This window comes from Protopterus annectens, chromosome 17.part0 (assembly GCF_019279795.1).
Source record: "Protopterus annectens isolate FY-2018-M chromosome 17.part0, PAN1.0, whole genome shotgun sequence".
In the NCBI taxonomy this organism is placed as follows: domain Eukaryota; kingdom Metazoa; phylum Chordata; order Ceratodontiformes; family Protopteridae; genus Protopterus; species Protopterus annectens.
The window spans coordinates 573926028-573947140 of NC_056751.1; the positions used below are offsets into that span (position 1 = coordinate 573926028).

At 39.5% G+C, this 21113-nt stretch overlaps 1 protein-coding gene across 1 annotated transcript in view; it reads left to right on the plus strand.

Annotated features, from left to right (window-relative positions):
* The window catches only part of LOC122791459 (cytosolic carboxypeptidase 2-like), a 783816-nt gene that overhangs the window by 647176 nt on the left and 115527 nt on the right, over positions 1–21113 (plus strand). Inside the window, exons 14-15 of the mRNA XM_044059204.1 lie at positions 12543–12647; positions 12894–12986. Of these exons, the coding sequence (XP_043915139.1) occupies positions 12543–12647; positions 12894–12986 (198 nt within the window). The remainder of the gene's footprint in view (positions 1–12542; positions 12648–12893; positions 12987–21113) is intronic.

Here is a 21113-nt window from a genome sequence, read left to right on the forward strand (position 1 = left end):
GCGAAAATTTCATATTTCCATACCGGATCGGTCGAGGCCCGGGTTAACAACGACCGCCACCAGTACTGTTAGCCAACAGGGTGCTGGCGGAAATTGGGCTACTGTTGGCCGAAGGAGAAGAGGAGGGCAAAGGCATGCCCGAAGGCAGGAAGAGAGGAGGAAGGTTAGGAGTGTAGCAGTGAGGGTAGGAACTTTGAATGTTGGCAGTATGACTGGTATAGGAAGAGAGCTAGCTGATATGATGGAGAGAAGGAAGGTTGATATATTGTGCGTGCAAGAGACCAGATGGAAGGGAAGTTAGGCCAGGTGTTTAGGAAACAGGTTCAAATTGTTCCATCATGGTGTGGATGGCAGGAGAAATGGGGTAGGGGCTATACTAAAGGAACAATATGCCAAAAGTGTTTTAGATGTGAAGAGAGTGTCTGACAGAGTGATGTTTATGAAGCTCAAAATTGATGGTGTAATGATGAATGTTGTTAGTGCATATGCTCCACAAGTTGGGTATGCGATGGATGAGAAAGAGAAATTTTGGAGTGAGTTGGATGAAGTTGTGGTGAGTGTACCCAAGGGAGAGAGACTAGTGATTGGAGCGGACTTTAATGGGCATGTTAGTGAAGTGAACAGAGGGGATAAGGAAGTGATGGGTAGGTATGGTGTTAAGGAAAGGAATGCAGAAGATCAGATGATTGTGGATTTTGCGAAAAGGATGGACATGGCTGTGGTGAATATGTATTTTAAGAAGAGGGAGGAGCATAGGGTGACGTACAAGAGTGGAGGAAGATGCACACAGGTGGATTATATCCTATGTAGGAGGGCCAGTCTGAAGGAGATTGGAGACTGCAAAGTGGTGGCAGGGGAAAGTGTAGTTAAGCAGCATAGAATGGTGATCTGTAGGATGATGTTGGTGATCAAGAAGAGGAGGAGGAGTGTGAAAGCAGTGCCAAGGATTAAATGGTGGAAGTTAAAAAAGGGTGATTGTGAAGTGGAGTTTAGGGAAGAGTTAAGACAGGCACTGGGAGGCAGTGGAGAGAACAGCTGGGTAACTACAGCAGAACTAGTAAGGGAGACTGCTAGAAAGGTGCTTGGTGTGACATCTGGACAGAGGAAGGAGGACAAGGAAGGAGGACAAGGAGACCTGGTGGTGGAATTAGGAAGTACAGGAGAGTATACAGAGGAAGAGGCTGGTGAAGAAGAAGTGGGATTGTCAAAGAGATGAGGAAAGTAGACATGAGTATAAGGAGATGAGGCGCATGGCAAAGAGAGAGGTGGTGAAAGCTAAGGATAAGGCATATGGAGAGTTGTATGAGAGATTGGACACTAAAGAGGGAGAAAAGGACCTGTACCGATTGGCTAGACAGAGGGACAGAGCTGGGAAATATGTGCAGCAAGTAAGGGTGATAAAGGATAGTGAGGGAAAGGTACTCACAAGAGAGGAGAATGTGTTGAGTAGATGGAAAGAGTATTTTGAGAGGCTGATGAATGAAGAGAATGAGAGAGAGAGAGAGAGAAGGTTGGATGATGTGGGGATAGTGAATCAGGAAGTGAAACAGATAAGCAAGGAGGAAGTAAGGACATCTATGAAGAGGATGAAGAATGGAAAGGCTGTTGGCCCAGATGATATCCCAATGGAAGCATGGAGGTGCTTATGAGAAATGGCAGTGGAATTTTTAACTAGATTGTTTAATGAAATTTTGGAAAGTCAGAGGATGCCTGAGGAGTGGAGAAAAAGTGTTTTGGTACCTATCTTTAAGAATAAGGGTGATGTGCAGAGCTGCAGTAACTACAGAGGGATAAAATTGATCAGTCACAGCTTGAAGTTATGGGAGAGAGTAGTAGAAGCTAGGTTAAGAAGGGAGGTGATGATTAGTGATCAGTAGTATGGTTTCATGCCAGGAAAGAGCACTACAGATGTGATGTTTGCTCTGAGAGTGTTATTGGAGAAATACAGAGAAGGTCAGAAGGAGTTGCATTGTGTCTTTGTAGACTTGGAGAAAGCATATGACAGGGTGCCTAGAGAAGAGTTGTGGTATTGTATGAGGAAGTCGGGAGTGGCAGAGAAGTATGTAAGAGTGGTACAGGATATGTACGAGGGTAGTGTGACAGTGGTGAGGACTGCAGTGGGAGTGACAGATCCATTTAAGGTGGAGGTGGGATTACATCAAGGATCAGCTTTGAGTCCTTTCTCATTTGCAGTGGTGATGGACAGGTTGACAGATGAGATCATACAGGAGGCCCCGTGGACTATGATGTTTGCAGATGACATTGTGATCTGTAGTGAGAGTAGGAATCAGGTTGAGGAGACTCTGGAGAGGTAGATATATGCTCTAGAGAGTATAGGAATGAAGGTCAGCAGGGCTAAGACAGAATATATGTGTGTAAATGAGAGGGAGGGTAGAGGAATGGTGAGGATGCAGGGAGTAGAGTTGGTAAAGGTGGACGAGTTTAAGTACTTGGATCAACAGTTCAGAGTAATGGTGAATGTGGAAGAGAGGTGAAGAAGAGAGTACAGGAGGGTGGAATGGGTGGAGAAGAGTGTCAGGAGTGATTTGTGGCAGACAGGTACCAGTAAGAGTGAAATGGAAGGTCTACAAGACAGTAGTGAGACCAGCTATGTTATATGGGTTGAAGACAGTGGCATTGACGAAAAGGCAGGAGTCAGAGCTGGATGTGGCAGAGTTAAAGATGTTAAGATTTGCACTCGGTGTGACTAGGATGGATAGGATTAGGAATCAGTATATTAGAGGGTCAGCTCATGTTGGACAGTTTGGAGACAAAGCAAGAGAGACGAGATTGCGTTGGTTTGGACATTTGCTAAGGAGGGATGATGGTTATATTGGGAAAAAGATGCTAAGGATGGAGCTGCTATGTAAGAGGAAAAGAGGAAGGCCTAAGATAAGTTTTATGGATGTGGTGAGAGAGGACATGCAGGCGGTTGGTGTGACAGAGCAAGATGCAGAGGATAGGAAGAAATGGAAAGAGATGATCTGCTGTGGGGAAAAGCCGAAAGATGATGTTGATGATGAGAATAATATCATTTACAAATAGAGCCAACTTTTCTTGGCTACCATACCAATTACATCCTTGAATTTCTGAGTCCCTTATTTTCTTTGCTAATGATTCTAAATACAATGCAAATAGCAAAGGGGAAAGAGGACAACCCTGCTTATTTCCTTTGCTCAAGCTGAACTTAGAGAAGAACCCACCCACTTTAATTTTTACCAACAATCCCTCGTATATCCTCAATGGTTTACTGACATAATGTTGAATGCTAAATGGTTGAAACTGAATTGGTTGAACACACTATATTAAATGATCAAAATGTTGAAATACAATTAGTCTAAACACACAATGTTGAAATTATCGAATTTGCCCATTTCTGCACTGTAGTGCAATCTTGGAGTTGATATATTTAGTAGAGTTGATCTCATTGCTTTTTCAGTGAAATGATTGTAGACATTTTGATAATTCAATGATTTGGGTTGAGATGTTATTTTTCAACCAAATGACTGTTAGACATTATGACATTCAACATTATATCGGTAAACCATCCTCAACCTTATGATTTTATCAAATAATGCATTGCTCTGCTCATAAAGTCCCATCAAGATCCACCAACAACAGTGGTATTTTCTTAGAATCTGCTTCCCTCTGGATCATCAGTGTTCTGTTAATGTCAAATGTTTGCCTCCCCTCCACAAAACCACACTGACTCATATCTATCATTTTTGGTGTCAGGTTTGCCATTCTTTTAGCCATTATAAACATAAACACTTTATAATCTTGATTTAGAATTGAAATGGGCCTGTATGAAGCTGGAACTGTTGGGTCTTTACCATTTTTAGGTATTGCAGTGACCACCACTTTCTTCCAGGATGTTGGTACTTCTCCTCCTCTTAAAATGCTGTTAAACAAAACTTTCCAGATGTTTGTCAGTTTTTACCTCTTGGTTTCCAGACTTCCACAGCAATATCATCTATTCCTGGGGACTTTCATGTGGATTGGTTATACATCACCATTTTTATCTCATCACCTCCTATCCTAACTGTTACTAATTGAGCCTCCTCTGCCAATAACCTTGGTATATTTAATTCTTCCATAAACATTTCCATTTGTACCTTTTCTTGATGTCCATATTTTTCTGCTTTGTACAGACTTTCATAGAATTTCCAAAATAGTTCTAGTACCTCTACAGGATCCCTTGCCATCTTCCTTGATATAGTATCTCTAAGCCTGGTGACAGCCCTTTGTATTATCTGTTGCCTGAGTCATTATGCTAAAAGTTTTATGCTCTAGAGTTATTATCAAAAAGCAGTTGCTTAACAGCAATCTTTGTAAACTTGTGCATAGTAGTGAGGTAATCCTTTACTTTTTGTTCAGCATTCTGCAGTTGATGTTTTTCTTCTATAAAATTCGCCCTATTCTGCAGTACTTTAACATGTGCCAGTCCCTTTATATCATTCTTGGCAATTCTTAACCATATCTCTTTTTTTATTTTCCACCCTATTTGTAATCTCCATGTGAATTTTATCCCACACACTAGCTACATTTTCAGAAGAAATTTTATCTTCTCTAATAGCTCCTGAGTAATTTCCACTACATATTCCTTAAATTCCTCCCTTTTCAACAGATAGGTGGGAAAGCACCAATGTCTCATTTTTATTTCATTACCCTGTGTTTTTATTTTAGTTATTATTGGCATCTGTGATCTGAAATAGTTATTGGGTGCACATCAAGACTTTCAATTAAATGCACATGCGAATGTGAAATGTAAATTCTAACTAGCCCAGTTTTTGTATTTTGGGGAATAATATGTAAATTCACTCCTCTGAACTCCTATTACTGAATTCACATCTTCCATGCCAAATATTTTCATAAATTTCTTCAAAAATCTGCCCTCTTTTGTTATATTTTCCCTTCTTGGCCCCACAGATACATCTTTACTGCTGTAAATCAAATTCCAGTCCCCACCTATAAGTAATAGTCCTTGCTGAAAGCTGATTATTTCTCCCATAATTTTCTTATGCTCCATTATAGCAGTTTTAGATGGGATATAAATATATGCCAGTCTAATCCTCCTCCCTTGCCAGTAGCCCCTTAGTACTACAAATCTACCATTATTATCTTTTTTATCATCTTCTATCACTATTGGAGCTCTTCTTGCAATTAATACGAGTACTCCTCTTTTCCTTTGTCCTAGGTATTCTGCTGAATAACCACCCTGAAAACCTTTATCAAATTCATATGCTCAGCTCCTTTAAAATGTGTCTCCTGTAGCATAGCTGTTTGCACTGTACATTTTTAATATAGTTCACTGCTCTTTCTTTTTTGTATTTATCTGTGAGAACATTGATATTTAAAGACATTACAGAAAGCATCATTGTGTTAAAAAGTTATTATTCCCACCTTTTATGTGTAACAGCTTTTTTAAGTATTTAGTTCCAGCTTTTGTGCTACATACATACACTGTTTAATAGGTGGATCTTTTATACAGTTGTTTCTTGTCATATCCATTTGAGCCTGTGTCACATCTTACAAAATGTTTTGTTTTATTGAAATTCCTCAAACAAAACAAAAAAAAACCACACCCCAATACCCCCGAACCTATTAACTTAATACTAACACACAAAACTATATATATCTTCAAATATTGAGGTTAACTCTCCTAATAGGAACAAGTATCCCAAACTGACAGCCACACTGATAGACTTGGGTTAACCTAAAGGCAAGGTTATCCATGCTAAGATGCATGATACAGCCTGTGCTTCTACTAAGTGCTGTCTGGTTTTGTCTTTTCTTTATAGCTATCCCAGATAGGAAAATATTTGAATGCTTTCATAAAACATTATCTCCTAGCCATTTATCTTTATCAAATTGCCTCCATGGAGATATGAGTACCAGATACAAAGTTGCTACTAAAAGCATACATTTATTTGCTAGAAATAAGCTTTATAATATTCAGAGTTCTTTTTCATTTACTTGCTTTTTCTAAAACCTTGTTACTAGATCAAGTTAATGGCCTTAATCCAGTCATTCCCCTGTGCAAGAATGAGAAAAGTACATCATTTTTTAAATGCTCTTTTGACCAGACTTTCTTCTCTTTTACATGACAATCCCTACATTTCTTAAAACTGAGTAAGGAGAAAGAGAGAAGCAGGAGATAAAAACAGGAATACCTGTTTACATTAGTATCCCCATTATACTTAAAAAATAACTTTACAGCATGCAAAGAAAATCATGCACCACAAAACTATTACTGTTAAGAAAAGAAAATGTTGTTTTACTTGCAGTCAGCTTTCTTCCTCCTCTTCCCCTCCCTAAATATTTTCTGAACATTGATGATATGAAGTAGGGCATATGCTTTAGAGTCTCCTACAAGTTAGTCCAGTATTTTCAGATTTCCGTGTTCTGTCATGATTTTCAAATATAATTAACACTTTGCAATCCCACATTTGTCAATTTTCAAGTTACCGGTTTTACTCCTGTTCATCTCCATCTCCCAAATACTGTATCTCCTTCATTTCAAATGTACTTTCAATTCTTCTAGTCAACTCTTGTGCTTTTTTCCTTCTCTCAAGAATTTTCCATTGAAACAGTGGAAAAGGTTTCACTAGCATAGTCTCTCTGTGGTCTTTATTACGAGAAGAACAAGAAGCAAAAATCTCCTGTTTCACAGCTCACTTTTTATTGTACAAACTTTTGTATTTCCTCCATAGTGTGTTTTGCATCGAAGAATAATTTTGCCCCTCCAGAAAAGAATATTTTGAAGATAACTGGGTACAGCAGTTTGAATCTCATGCCTGCTTCTTGACATTCGCTGAATAGCAGAATAAATGTACTCCTCTTCTGCCTGGTGGTACAGTGAGTCATCATTTTTCACAAACACTCTGCTATCTCCCACTTTTAGTACTCTGTCCTTTTACCACAGTTTTGTCAGAATCAACTCCTTCTGCAGGTAGGGTTGCATCTTTACTGTTAAACAACTAGATAGCTTTTTCATGGCCAGGTGTGGAGTATACACACAATGTGCTCTTTCAATTAACTCCTGATGTGGAATACCAGTCCAGTTGCTTATTTACACTTTCATAAAATTAATACAGTCTGTTCCTTCCAACTTCTCTGGTAGAGCAGAAAATCTCAGGTTTTTCCTATGTGCTCTGTCTTTGAATTCTGTTATTTTTTGAAAGATCTCTTCTTGAGCAGTTTCATAATAAGCCAGCCTTTTCTTCATTTTAGCCTCTGATTTTTCCAGTTTTATCACCTCATCTCTATATATGTTTAAAGCTTCTTTCATTTTTTCTAGCCTTCTGTTATTTGAGTTGATATACTGTAGTCCATCAGTGTTTTGTTTATTTTAATCGGGTCTGAGTACAGCAGTCATATATTTTCCTCTAGATCACTGAAAGTCATGTCTATAGCTTGCACTGCTTTTTGCTGTGTAACTGCAGAATTTTTCCCAGTCTGTGTTTTTCCTCACCTTTTGTAACTGATTTTCTTTCAGGTCCTCTATTTCTTTTTTTTCCTGGAATCCAGGCAGTGCACTTACTAGCCAGTTAACTGTAATGTACCCAGAAATACAAGTTCATTGGCTCTCTCTTCTCAGTTTCTTTTTTTCATACTGGGAGAGCTAGAATTAAGCTGTAACTCAACGTGAACCATCTTGGAAGACAGCATTAGCATTATAGTGTTGTTTCTAATATAGATACTAATGTGCCATTGTCTCAAATCTAATTTATCTATCTCATTTACTCTAATTTTACTGAGTTAGCATATAAACTGCCATAGAATTACAGGAAGAGAAACACCAGTGACAAAAATTCTATTTTAAGAAAAAGAAAAAGAGTGGGGATGAGGCAGAATTCTTCCAGAACCATGAATCAAGTACAAGGCACAGAGCTTGGTTATTCAGAACTTCTGACATCTTCTGACATCTTAGGTGCAGGGCCTCATATGCATATATGTGAAAGGAATAGAAAGCATTTGTTGAAACTGCCAAATTCAAAAGCTATTGAAGTAGAGTGCAAACTGACAATAATCAAAAGAAAGAGAGAAGAACTGTTACCTAAGCCATAAACTGAGGAAGTTATTCAAGTGTCTTAGAGAAAACTGATTCAATCTGCTTATCTCTGCTCCTGATCAGACTCAGGTTTTGTGTCTGAGGTGCAATCCAGTGACACTTAGTCTTCTGATGTAAAAGCTGAAAAATGGCACTCCTACCCAACCTGGTATTTGTAAAATACTATTGGTTTGGAGGACTGATGGAGAAACCATTCTGATATAATGACTGTACATAACTAAGTGTTGGTGCTCAGTTGATGTCATTGCTGCTGTTTTCTTTGAAGGTTCATTTTTCTGTATATCTGACATTATTTACCTAGCAAAGTGATAGTATATATTGTTTTAAATTATATTAAGCAAGCGGTAAATATAGTATATAGTTCTTCTGTAGCATAAAGGTAATTTCACATATATAGCAGTGTGTGAATAAGGTTCAGGTTTCTTTAAGGGAATTAATACTGACAGGCATAGTGAGTCTTGCACTCAAAGTCAGAATGCAGAAAAGATTCTTGCTGAAAGCAGCTCTTACTTATTTACCTCAGAAGTATATATTCCTGCCCAGGGCACATACATGACATGTTAAACTGTAAGAGGTAGACACATTCATGATGTGAAAGCTTATGCCAATCATTATACCTAAATCTAACTGCACAACATCTAACGTAGTGTTTGTAAAGGGATGTAACATGCAGGTTAATAGTAATATCTGATGCCATGGAACACTAGCTAGAAAAATAATAAGGCTTTTAATATGCATCGTGTTTTTTTTTCTCCAGTTGTATTGCTTCCATCTCCTCCCTTAAGTAAGAAGTTTTCTGCTTTACCTTTCATTGACTATGACCTCTTGGCTGTGGCCATAGTAAAATTAGAAGCAAGCATGTTATCTCATGGCCTGGTGTCCATTCCTGTAGGTCAAGGACTTCTGAGAGCTGCCTCATTAATGCCTTTTTTACCAGGTGTCAACTTGTTCAGGGCCAGTCTTTCAGATAGTGGTGTCTCAGGCACCAGTATTCCAGGAGATGACCTGCCATAACACTCAGTTGCTAGCTATCTTGTTTAAAACATCAGTATATCTGCAACTGGCTTACTTGACACTGATCCTACTTATTTGTTTATTTGTATTTTTTCTGTATTTTTTTATTTCCCTGCTGTCTGTCAGCAATCAGTTCTCGTACACTCAGTTAACCCATTTGTTCCCTTGTGGGGTGAGAGGCAGTCATAGGAGGGTATCATCCAGGCAGTCATCAGTGTTTTTCTTATTTTTGCCCCTAACCCCTCCCCTGGTAGATGACTTGCAGACTCGCAGATCTGAAGGCCTGCAGTACATTCTGTTGTGGGCTTGCATGTTCCCATATATGCCTCATGAATGCTACAACACAAATGTGGTTTGACAAGCACCAAGCTGACTTCTGTGGCCTGTTCAGTGTATCCTGCACACTGCCCTGTCCACTAGATACTGCCATTACATCGGATGAGTCTACCTCCATCCCCCATAATCAGAAAGCTGGTATTGGCCACTCACAGCCTCCCCCTCCTGTTCAGCTCCTTCAGTATCTAAATTACTAATCACTTTTGGTTTGTCTGGATTTTAGGGTTTCATCCCTCTATGCCACGGATCCAGGCCCTGCCTGTGATACTTTTTTCAAATGTCATTTTTTCAGTTTGTTCCCTTTCCACTAATGTCTGATGTTTAGGCATTGACTTTCCAAGGTTCAGGTGGGGTTTGGTCAGGCACAGCTCACTAAGTTCATTCTTCTTCCCTAGGGAATTCTCTTCTTCTTTAATTATGACCCCTGTCCAGACACATTATTCCCAACTGCAGTGGCCTCATTTTGGTTTCTCTGCTTCCTTTTCCTCCACTGCCTGTCTCTACTCTGCGGTTCTCTTTAGCAGTAACCCCAAACTATGTCTGGACAGACAGTAAAGAGATCTACTTCTTCTCAGATTGAGTCCCCGAATCCAAAGAGATCGAAGAAATGTATCTTTAAAACTGACCACTTGAAGCTTAAACTAAACTTCGTCATGGAAAGTGTGGAGGAAGAGGGGAGAGCTAGTCACCTCCAAAGGACTTATTTGACAAAAGTTTCCACTTAATGCAAGAAAAGAGAGGCTTGTTGAGCATTGGAACAATATTCCTGGATGATGTCCCTTTTGATTGACATCTGTGTGATGCTGCATCCTTTGCATGGGAACAATCTGTCACTGTAAACCTAGTTCCTAGAAAGGCTGATTGGATATGCCCACCACTAAGCAATTTTCCTGTGAGATGATAAACTGAAGCCAAACATTACATTTTCACCAGCTACCTTATAAAGGAGCCCTCCTCATCAAGCTCCTGTTGCCTGTCTCATAATGAGGAATCCAGGACTATGGATCACTTCGAGAAGAGCGTGTTTGTTTTTCCACATTGTCCTTGAGGATGCTAAACTATGTTGTACAATTGTTGCATTTTAAAGAGCCCTGCTGGATAAAACATAACATGCTTCTGATAGACTTCCTGAAGCATTCTTGAAAGTGGCATTCAAATCACAGTACAGATGGCATATTGTATGTAATGTCATGGATGGGGCTGCAAGGGTAGCCAGATCTGGCATTGCCATTTGCCTGCATTTTTTGCTTCATTTTATTGCTCTCACCAAGGACACCAAGGTAACTTTTATATAAGGGATCTCTGTTGTTTAGACTGGAAGTAGATGAAAACCAAGGTATGATTGAAAAGGTTGAGACCCATAAAGGTGCTGGAATGAAGTTCACCTTCCTTAGCATTCCTTCTGAGAATGCAGAGGAGACAATGGAGACTATAGTTCCACAAAACCTGCAACCTCAGTAGAAGCAGACTTCTGCTGGATTCAAGCATCCTTCCCTGTTTGGAGTTAAGTAAGGTGATTGGCCCAGAAGCCATAGATCTTGGTACATTTAGGGTGACAGTGGCCAGCTTGAGGAGTATGCAGTATTACCAACTCCTCTACCAATCTTTTGTCTTTGGAAGGAGTCAGACAAATGATCTCCATGTACACTCCAGACTGCTTTATAATAACAAGAAGCCGTCAACAAGGGAGACTATAACCAGAGACTATCACTTATCCATCCATTTCCATCTCCCCTCTCAGAATTTCTCCTGCCAGATGTACCACCCCATCAAAAGGCACAGGAAAGGAAAACAGTACAAAAGCTCCATTTAAAATATCCATCCAGAAGGTCTTTTGCAGCCAGCAAGGAAAAGACTTTTGGATATTTTTTCTAGATTCTTTTTGTTTTGCAAATAGATTGGAGTGGGAGTGAGGGGTAAGGAGTAAGGGTCACTTAAACCATGTGTAATATGGAGCTGTAAGGGTACACAAACCATGACAGTTTGTAGAGGCTTATTTACACTCCTTCTGCTTTAGTTTACTTACACAGTTTCAGAATGGCTGGGCACCTGTTTGTAGGGTTTTTGCAGAACAGAGTACATTAGAGTCTGATATACAGCTCAGTACTGCTGTTTTCATCTCTGTCAATGACAGTGTCATGGAAACTTTTTTTTGTCTCCTGTCAGTTTAATTTCTCTAAGTCGTTTGGGTTTCTAATACAATGATGGAAATGGCCCCATCTTGTAAGTCAAAGTATGATTAAAGTTTGTGAAATTAGTATTGTTTTGATCTTTGATGTTAACCAAAAGTGCGCTTCACAGCACCCACAATTACTTTGTAGTCATCCCTGCTGAGTGTGACTTTCTCAGCTGTGTGTGTTGTTACTTGGCCCAAAACACCCTAATCTGTTTTATGTGGCAATGGATACATACTGATATATAACTGTTTTTTTTTATCCATCCATCCTCAAGCCCTTTTCCCATTTTTTGCACATGGGGTCAGGGAGTCACTTCAGCAGTGACAATTATCTCGAGCCAAGATTTTACACTGCCAGGTGGCTAGCCCTTCTGCGGTACTTCATTCGTACACTCACTCGCACACACACACACTCCGCTATGGCCAATTTAGAATGTCCAGTCCACCTACTGCATGTATTTGGAATATGGAGGAAATCGGAGCACCTGGAGAAAACCTGTATGTCCGCAGGGATAGCATAAAGACTCCACACAGAAGGGACCCCAGCTGACTACTGAAACTGAATTTGTACTTCTGTCACATGCTTTATTTTTGCCTTGCATTTTTTTGTGCTTAAAGTAGGAAAGGAGAGTAACTAATGTCAAGTGTGGGACTTCTGTGCTGTTCATTTTGGGAAACACTTGTCCCATCCATGTCCTGAGTTCATTGTTTTGTATAAATATGCAGCAGACAAATTGTCTGCAGAAATGTACTGTATGAAAGCATCCATTTTTTTTTTTAACCTCATCAAACAAGTACTACTTTAGAAGTTTACACTTGACACTGTTTCTTACATTCCTAACTATGACTGAAAGCCAAAGTGTCATTACTGGTAAAGTGGTTAATAGTTGTGCATAGAGAATCCCAAACAACACGACATTCAAATCTCATGCTTCTCTTCAGTTAAAGGAGAAGAAGAAAAGTCTAAGAACAAGAAAAGAGAGGAACAGGTTACTCCACAGAGTCCACCAAAACAACAAACAGCAGCGACACCAGGGAGAGAGCAAGGTAAGAGATGCTGCAGAGAATTCAAAATCCTGCTTTGTTTTTGTTGTGCATGTTCTGATATGCGAAAATGCAGATCTCACAAGCTACAGCATGTGAATGACACTGTGTGCCTGCTGTGCTCCCAAGGCTGTATTCTATATTATTAGGCAAACATTACTTGTTTATAAATATTGGAAAGGCAGTGGTAAGCATTTGTAATTTGTGATCCATGATTGTCACATTAGTCTTTGCTGGTTACTATTCTAGGAGAGTGCAACACCTCCAAGTGACAAAAAGGCAATGCTTTTGAGTACTTCCTGGAAGAGACAGATAGGGGACAGAAAGAAGGAGAAAGAGAAGGTAAATAAAAACAAAATAAACTTGTTCACTTTCTTCCTGTTTCTAGATCTGAAAACAGATTAATTTACAGATTGTAGAGTGAAACAGAATGAATAATGTAATCTGAGCCAGTGGCTTTCCAGTTTAAGTAATACTGTTGTGGTTGCTAAGCTAATTTATATCACTTTTTCCTTGCTGCAGACCCAGATCTGAGAACACATTTAGATCTCTCACTCGTCTGTTTGCTTGAATAGAATGCAGATGCCTTTTTGGATCTAAATCATGTCTCTCAACTTCTATGGTTTTCTTCCTCAGAGACAGCCTTGCTCCTCCTAGTTTTATGATGATCCTCATAAAGTCATAACTGTACCAGTTTATGGGTGCATACTTTATTAAATACATAAACTAACCCTATAGAAAGATTCAGTGTCATTAACTGTATAGGGTCTTGTATATAAAGGCCTTCTATTGTGAAAAATAAGAAAGTGATCCTCTTTTAGACCATTTGCTATGATTTTTAAAGGTAAGTGCTATTGTTTTCAATGCCTTAAGGTTGAAAGTGGAAGATACACATATTCATACAAGCAAGCAGAAGTCTGAAATGGTACTCACAGGTTTGCACATATGCAGAAGTACAAAGTTACAGCTGCACATATGCATAAAAGCAAGTGCAGGGTATGAACTAAACCAGGAGGACAATCCTCCCATAACCTTGCACAGCTGCAGACATTCGCAGTTTCACTGGTCCACCCATGTGTCCTACCTCTGACATATTGTCTGAAATTCTGTTGTCACCGTATTCCAAGGACCTGCCTGCCAAAGTGATAATCCTAGACAGCTTTGTCTTTGCTGAAGGTGGACCTCTTAGAGTTTCTGTTGCAGTGCATCCCTTTCCAGATACAGGAACCAAACCAAGTATTTGCAAAAAAAAAAGAAGTTATGTTCCTACCATAATGTTCCATCTGTGTTGTTGATCTTCATTCATGTATTACTGATGGGTATCTGTTCCGTCCTCAGAACCGAATTGGCCATTATAACAAGCTCGCACCAGCCAAAAAAAAACTCTCAAGCTGAGCTTTTACCCATAGTGCCCCTCTCTATATTACCTCAGATCGAGTTTGTCTGTAAGGAAGAAAGAAAGAAAGCGAAGGCTTTATCTGAGTAACTTACCTATCATAGGCTAGGACCATATCCGAACCTCAAGGATTCTTTCGGAGGGGGATGGTGGGTGGGTTGTAATGAATGAATGAAGATCAACAGCACAGATGGAACGTTACGGTAAAAATGTAACTTCTTTATCTGATGATGTTAATCTTCATTCATTTCTTACTGATGGGACAGAGTCCCTAGCTACTTTGTTTCCTGGGAGGCCCTATGGAAGAATTTTCCTGAGTACCATTGAACCAAAGGAAGCTCCCCTGGAGACCATATCCAATTTGTAATGAGTGATAAAGGTATGAGGGGTAGACCATGTTGCTGCTGCACAAATGTCATCCATAGAAGCTCTTGCTTGGAAAGCAACAGATGTTGTGACTGATCTGGTTGAATGCGCTTTGACTTTAGATGGTAAGGAAGCTTTGTTCCATTGATAAATGAAGCAAATGCAATCTCTCAACCATTTAGACAAAGTATCTTTGGAAAGAGGTCTCCCCAGTCTTGGTCCTGAGAATGATACAAATAACTGGTCAAATTTTCGTAATAACTTAGTGGATATAAAAAGTTTACACACTCCTGTTAAAATGCCAGGTTTTTATGATATAAAAAATGAGACCACAGTAAATAATTTCAAAACTTTTCCCACCTTTAATGTGACCTATAACCTGTACAACTCAATTGAAAAACAAGTCTGTTAGGGGAAAAATATAAAAAATAAAAAAAGTACAATACGCTGGTTGCATAAGTGTGCACACCCTTAAAATAATACTTTGTTAAAGCACCTTTTGATTTAATTACAGCATTCAGCCTTCTTGGGTAGGAGTCTATCAGCATGGCATACCTTGACTTGGCAATATTTGCCCACTTTTCCTTGCAAAAGCGCTCCAAATCTGTCAGATTGCGAGGGCATCTCTTGCGCACAGCCCTCGTCAGGTCACATCACAGATTTTCTATTGGATTTAGGTCTGGGCTCTGGCCGGCCTATTCCAAACTTTAAATTTTCTTCTGGTGAAGCCATTCTTTTGTTGATTTGGATGTATGCTTGGGGTCATTGTCATGTTGAAAGGTGAAATTCCTCTTCATCTTCAGCTTTCTAGCAGATGCCTGAAGGTTTTGGGCCAAAAGTGACTGGTATTTGGAACTGTTCATAATTCCCTCTACCTTGACTAAAGCCCCAGTTCCAGCTGAAGAAAAGCAACCCCAAAGCATGATACTGCCACCACTATGCTTCACCATGGGGATGGTGTTCTTTTGGTGATGCAAAGTGTTGTTTTTGTGCCAAACGTACCTTTTCGAATTGTGGCCAAGAAGTTCAACCTTGGTGTCATCATACCATAACACATTTTCCCACATGCTTTTGGGAGACTTGATGTATTGTTTTGCAAATTTTAGCCAGCCCTGGATGTTTTTCTGTGTAAGTAAAGGTTTCGGTCTTGCAACCCTAACCCATAGTCCAGACATATGGAGAATACAAGAGATTGTTGTCATATGTAGCACAACCAGTACTTGCCAGAAATTCCTGCAGCTCCTTCTGCATTGCTGTAGGTCTCTTGGCAGCCTCCCTGACCAGTTTTCATCTTGTCTTTTCATCTATTTTGGAGGGATGTCCAGTTCTTTGCAACGTCACTGTTGCCCATATTTTCTCCACTTTTTGATGACTGTCTTCACTGTGTTTCACGGTATATCCAATGCTGTAGAAATGTTTTTGTACCCTTCTCCTGACTGATACCTTTCAACAATGAGATCCCTTTGATGCTTTGTAAGCTCTCTGCAAACCATGGCTTTTGCTGCAGCAGACAACTGAGTAAATGTCAGGAAAATCCTACTAGGACAGCTGAATTTTATTTGGGGTTAATTTGAGTCTCTTAATTGATGGCAGGTGTGTACCCAAGAAGACTTGAATGCTGTAATTCAATCAAAAGGTGTTTCAATAAAGTATTAGTTTAAGGGTGTGAACACAGAAGAAAATATTAGTTTTAATGGTGTGCACACTTATGCAACCAGCGTATTGTATGTTTTTTTATTTTTTATATTTTTTCCCCTAATAGGTTTGTTTGTTTTTCAATTGAATTGTACAGGTTATAGGTCACATTAAAGGTGGGAAAAGTTTTGAAATTATTTATTGTGGTCTCATTTTTTTATATCACAAAAACCTGGCATTTTAACAGGGATGTGTAAACTTTTTATATCAACTGTAGTTCTGTCAAGATAAAAACACAATTGTCTATGCACATCAATCAAATGTAGTAAATATTCTCCTTTGTTAGAAAAATTTGGAAAGAAAACTGGTAGATTGATCATTTGATTAACAGTCACTCTCACGTGGTTAGGGAAAAACCGCTCTTGTACTCACTTTCCTCACTTATCTAGAGGAAAATATTTTTTTATTCAGGCATGTCCACCAACATATTCATCTCCGTGCCTCCCTAATAACCTCACCTATCATTCTCCTCCGACTTATCAATCCCACTACGTCCATATCTCCCACCCCACACCTATTTCAATTACTTCTCTTGCTCTCACTCTTTCCTTCTCTTAACAACTGCCTATCTCCTAACCTCCTATGAACAATCTCTATACTCCACCCTTCCCTTCCCCTCCAAACACACTTCTACACCACCCCTAGCCACCTCTCTAAACTTCCTAAACATCATATCCAAACTCAGCTACCTACTTCCCAAATATCATAGACTAGCACCTATTAAATATACCAATCAAAATATTAAAAAACTGCCTGATTACTTTAGTAAACCCCTTTACCCTAAACACATTATATACCTTCACTCCCTACTAGATGGGGACATGCATCCTAACCCTGGCACAAACCATACCTCCACCACTGAAAAATGGAATCCAAACACTATCAGCTCCATAGCCCCCTCCAAGCCTTCTAACTCTCTCCTCATAGCACATCTCAATATATGCAGCATTAACAATAAAATTCCTCACCTACACACCCTCCTAGACGTCCATCAATTTGATATCCTATGCTTATCTGAAACTTGGCTAAAACCTACTGTTAAAGACAATGAAGTAACCCCACCTGGTTACAATATCATTAGAAAAGATCGCACCACCAAAAAGGGAGGAGGGGTCGCAATCCTCTATAAAGCAGAATTAAAACTTAACACTGTAGACCTTAATCCACCTTTAGACAATAGAGCTGAAATACTTCTCTCTAAATTTCAGGTCAACTCTTGCAAAGCTATAAATATTATTTGTTTATACCTGCCTCCGGGAAACAACATCAGTACCCTTGAAAATATCCTTAACTGGCTTTCTATTAATCTCCAACAAGAAATCATAATCCTAGGAGACTTTAATATCCACTGGCAGTCCTGTAGTAATACACACCCCACCACCCATATTAATTTATATGGCTTCTCACAAACTATTAACTCCCCTACCAGAACTAATAAACCCAAGTACCTTGGACTGGATACTTGCTAATAATCCTCATCAAACTTACAAAGTAGGAACCCTCCCAGATGACCTAAGTGACCACTCCCTAACCTATATTATCAGATATAAAACTAACCTACCTCACCCTAACACTGTCAGAACAGTACGCAACAAAAAGCAATTTAACCTTCAACTCTTCCAGACAGAACTTAATCAGTGTAATTGGTCACCACTAAAATCTCTCCCACTTGATGAAGCAGTAGCCTACTTCAACACAACATTCCTAGCCATTCTGAACCACCATGCCCCAGCACGCTCTGTTAGATGTAAAGCTAAACCAGCCCCCTGGCTCTCTAATGCTACTAGGCAAAAAATCCTTCTGAGAAACAAATCCTGGACAAAATGGCATACTACTAAAAATCCAATAGATCACCAAACCTTTAGGCAACTTAGAAATTACACTAAAATAGCCATTGTGTTAGACAAAAATAACTTTTACCTCCAAGCACAGCAGACCTATCAAAAGAAACCTCAAAAGTTCTGGAACACCATTAACAAACTTCTTTACCCAGGACAATCTATCACTCCCAACCCACTAGGCTCCAACCCTAAGAATCCCATTCACACTGCTAATGCCTTTATTTCTTTCTTTACCAATGCCATCCAAACTCTTGCTAGTCACCTATCTCCAGATACCACAAATCTGCCTACTTCGTCTTGAAACCCTCCCCCATCATTTCAGTTACAACCAGTGTCTACTTCCAGTGTATGCTCCCTTCTCCAAAAACTAAACCTACCACCCCTTCAGCTGACCAGCTCCCAGCAGAATACCTCCAAAAAGGAGCTAAAGCCATTGCCTACCCCATGTCCATTCTGATCAATAGAACCATAAGTGAAGGCAATATCCCATCCATCTGGAAAATTTCTTACATTATTCCACTACACAAAAGTGGAAATTCTTATGACTTCTCTAACTTTCGTCCTTTAGCACTGCTATCTCCTCTGGCAAAAATTATGGAAAAGTGTATCCGTAAGCAACTTCTTAACCATCTTCTCCAAAACAACTTACTTGCCAACTGTCAACATGGCTTCAGACCTTATCACAGTACCACCACTGCCCTGCTATCATTCACAGATTGTATTAACAATAAGAGTAACAAAACTATTCTTTCCTCTGCTGTATTCATTGATTTATCCAAAGCTTTTGACATGGTTAATCACCAACTCATTTTACTTATAATGAAATCTCTATCACTTGATCCCTTAGCCATAAATTGGTTCAAATCTTACTTAGAAAACAGACAGCAGGCTGTACTCTGGCACAACAATCTTTCTAATCTCCTTCCCATCTCCCTCGGTGTCCCTCAGGGCTTCATATTAGGTCCTCTCCTATTTTCCATTTTTATTAATGACCTTCAGTCAGCAATTCCACATACTACCTGCATTCAATATGCAGATGACTCTATTATTATCTGCTCAGCCACTTCTCAAATCGAACTACAGACCCTTATCGAGAAAGCATTTAATACTTTTGAAGAATGGTTCACAAACCGTTGCCTCCTCCTAAACCCAAAAAAAACTAAACTGCTACTCTTCTCACCAACCCGTAAGTCCACCCCCATACATTTCACTCTTACATCTAACAATGGTACTGTTATTTCTCCCGACCCTACTACCAAACTCCTTGGAATAACAATAGACAATAACCTCAACTTTGATAGTCATATTAACAGTACAATAAAAAATGGTCAACAAGAAACTGGGATCCCTCTGTAGAATCAAACCCTTTCTTATACCAGTAGCCAGGACTGCTATAGCCAGTACTCACCTAATCTGTACTCTATTCTATGCTTCTTCACCCATTTATACGAATCTTTCTAAAAACAACCTCAACAAACTGGCAGTATCCTATAAAAATATTGCCAGATTTGCTACTGACTCTCCTTTCAGAACTCACCACTGCCTTAATCTAAAACAACTTGTTTGGCTAGAGTTTCTACACCATCTCCAATTTCTACAGCTTGCTATAGCCCACAAGACCCTGTAGCAACCCACCAATACGCCAATACTCTCAAGCCTCTTTACCCCCTACAGCAATGCAAAAAATTTATGCTCATCAAACAAACTACTGTTTAACACTTGCAGATCCAACAACTCAGCAGGTGTCTCCCTGTTCTCTAATACTGTTGGAAAGCTATGGAATTTACTACCCACTGAACTCACAACTCTGTCTTCTCTTACACTTTTTAAAAAGAAACTCAAACTATACCTCAATACACACTGGTTATGTTCCTGCACTAATCCTGACTAACTTTCTTACTTCTCACCAATAACTACCGTACATCATCATAGTCTTACCCTTATAGTTTCTTTATACCATGAAACTGCTAATGAATTTCATAAATATATGTATATAACATCCTCTCATAAATATTATCCTTGCTGTTTAATGTTCTTGCTATGCACAGTTGGAGTATGGTAGTTAGTATTTCTCTAACAATGTTTAATTATTTGCTATTTTTTGAAAAAAAAAAATTTTTTTTTTGTTCTAACTAAAATTTACTTGTTCTAACTACTACTACTGTCTATGTTGTATTTTGTATGTATATTTACTGTTATTTCCTTCTGTATTGTATTTTGTATGTGTCTTGGAGCTTTTCTCCCCGGGCCTGTACTGAAAATGGACATGTATCCAGTTAGACTAGCCCGGTCAACAAATGTAAAATAAACTAAATAAAAAATAAAATAATGTCCAAGGGTCAGCTCCCAGTGTTCTCTCCTGTCTATCTGATGAATCTGGGCATCTTGAGGCAATGTACAAATTGCCTCATGTACACAGACAATCCTCTCCTCCTACCACCCATCACTACAACCTGTGAGAGATGCACTTATCTAGACAAACTGGAGGTAAAGCTCTCTCCAACCAAGACTGAACTTGACAGTCATGAGGAGAAGGTAAACATTTGCACCACACCACACTCATCACATAGTCTCACTAAATCTACACCACCAAAATCCACACATAGTAACACATAAACATTCGCGGAGGCTCTCAATAATAATCTGTCTAAGCAACAGGGACCTCCAAAGCAGAAACGCAAGCAACCTCCATCCCCCAACACAACCCAAATGACACATATCCCACAGACTCAGTGTGCCACTCAACCACAGCCAATAAGGCAAAACAACGTACCCAACACACTAGTCATAGGTGACTCTGTAGTCAGGCACACTGATGTCCCACTCACCAGGCTAAACAAGGAGAAGGTTACTGTCAGCTGCCTGTCAGGTGCCAGGATCCGCCACATAACCCACGCACTCAGGTCACTCCACAACAAGTACAAATATGGCTCTGTCAATGTCCATGTTGGTGTGAATGACCTAAAATGTACCTTCCTGGACTACATGAAAAGAGACTTGGAAGAGCTCTCTGATCTTGTAGCCCAGGCAGGTATGACCCTAGCCCTGAGTAGCATTCTGCCATTGCCCAGAATGATACCGCAGTACAAGGACAAAATGATTGACTTCAACAATTGGCTAAGCTTCTGGTGTCATTCTAAGGGGATCCAGTATCTGTCTGCTTGGGATGAC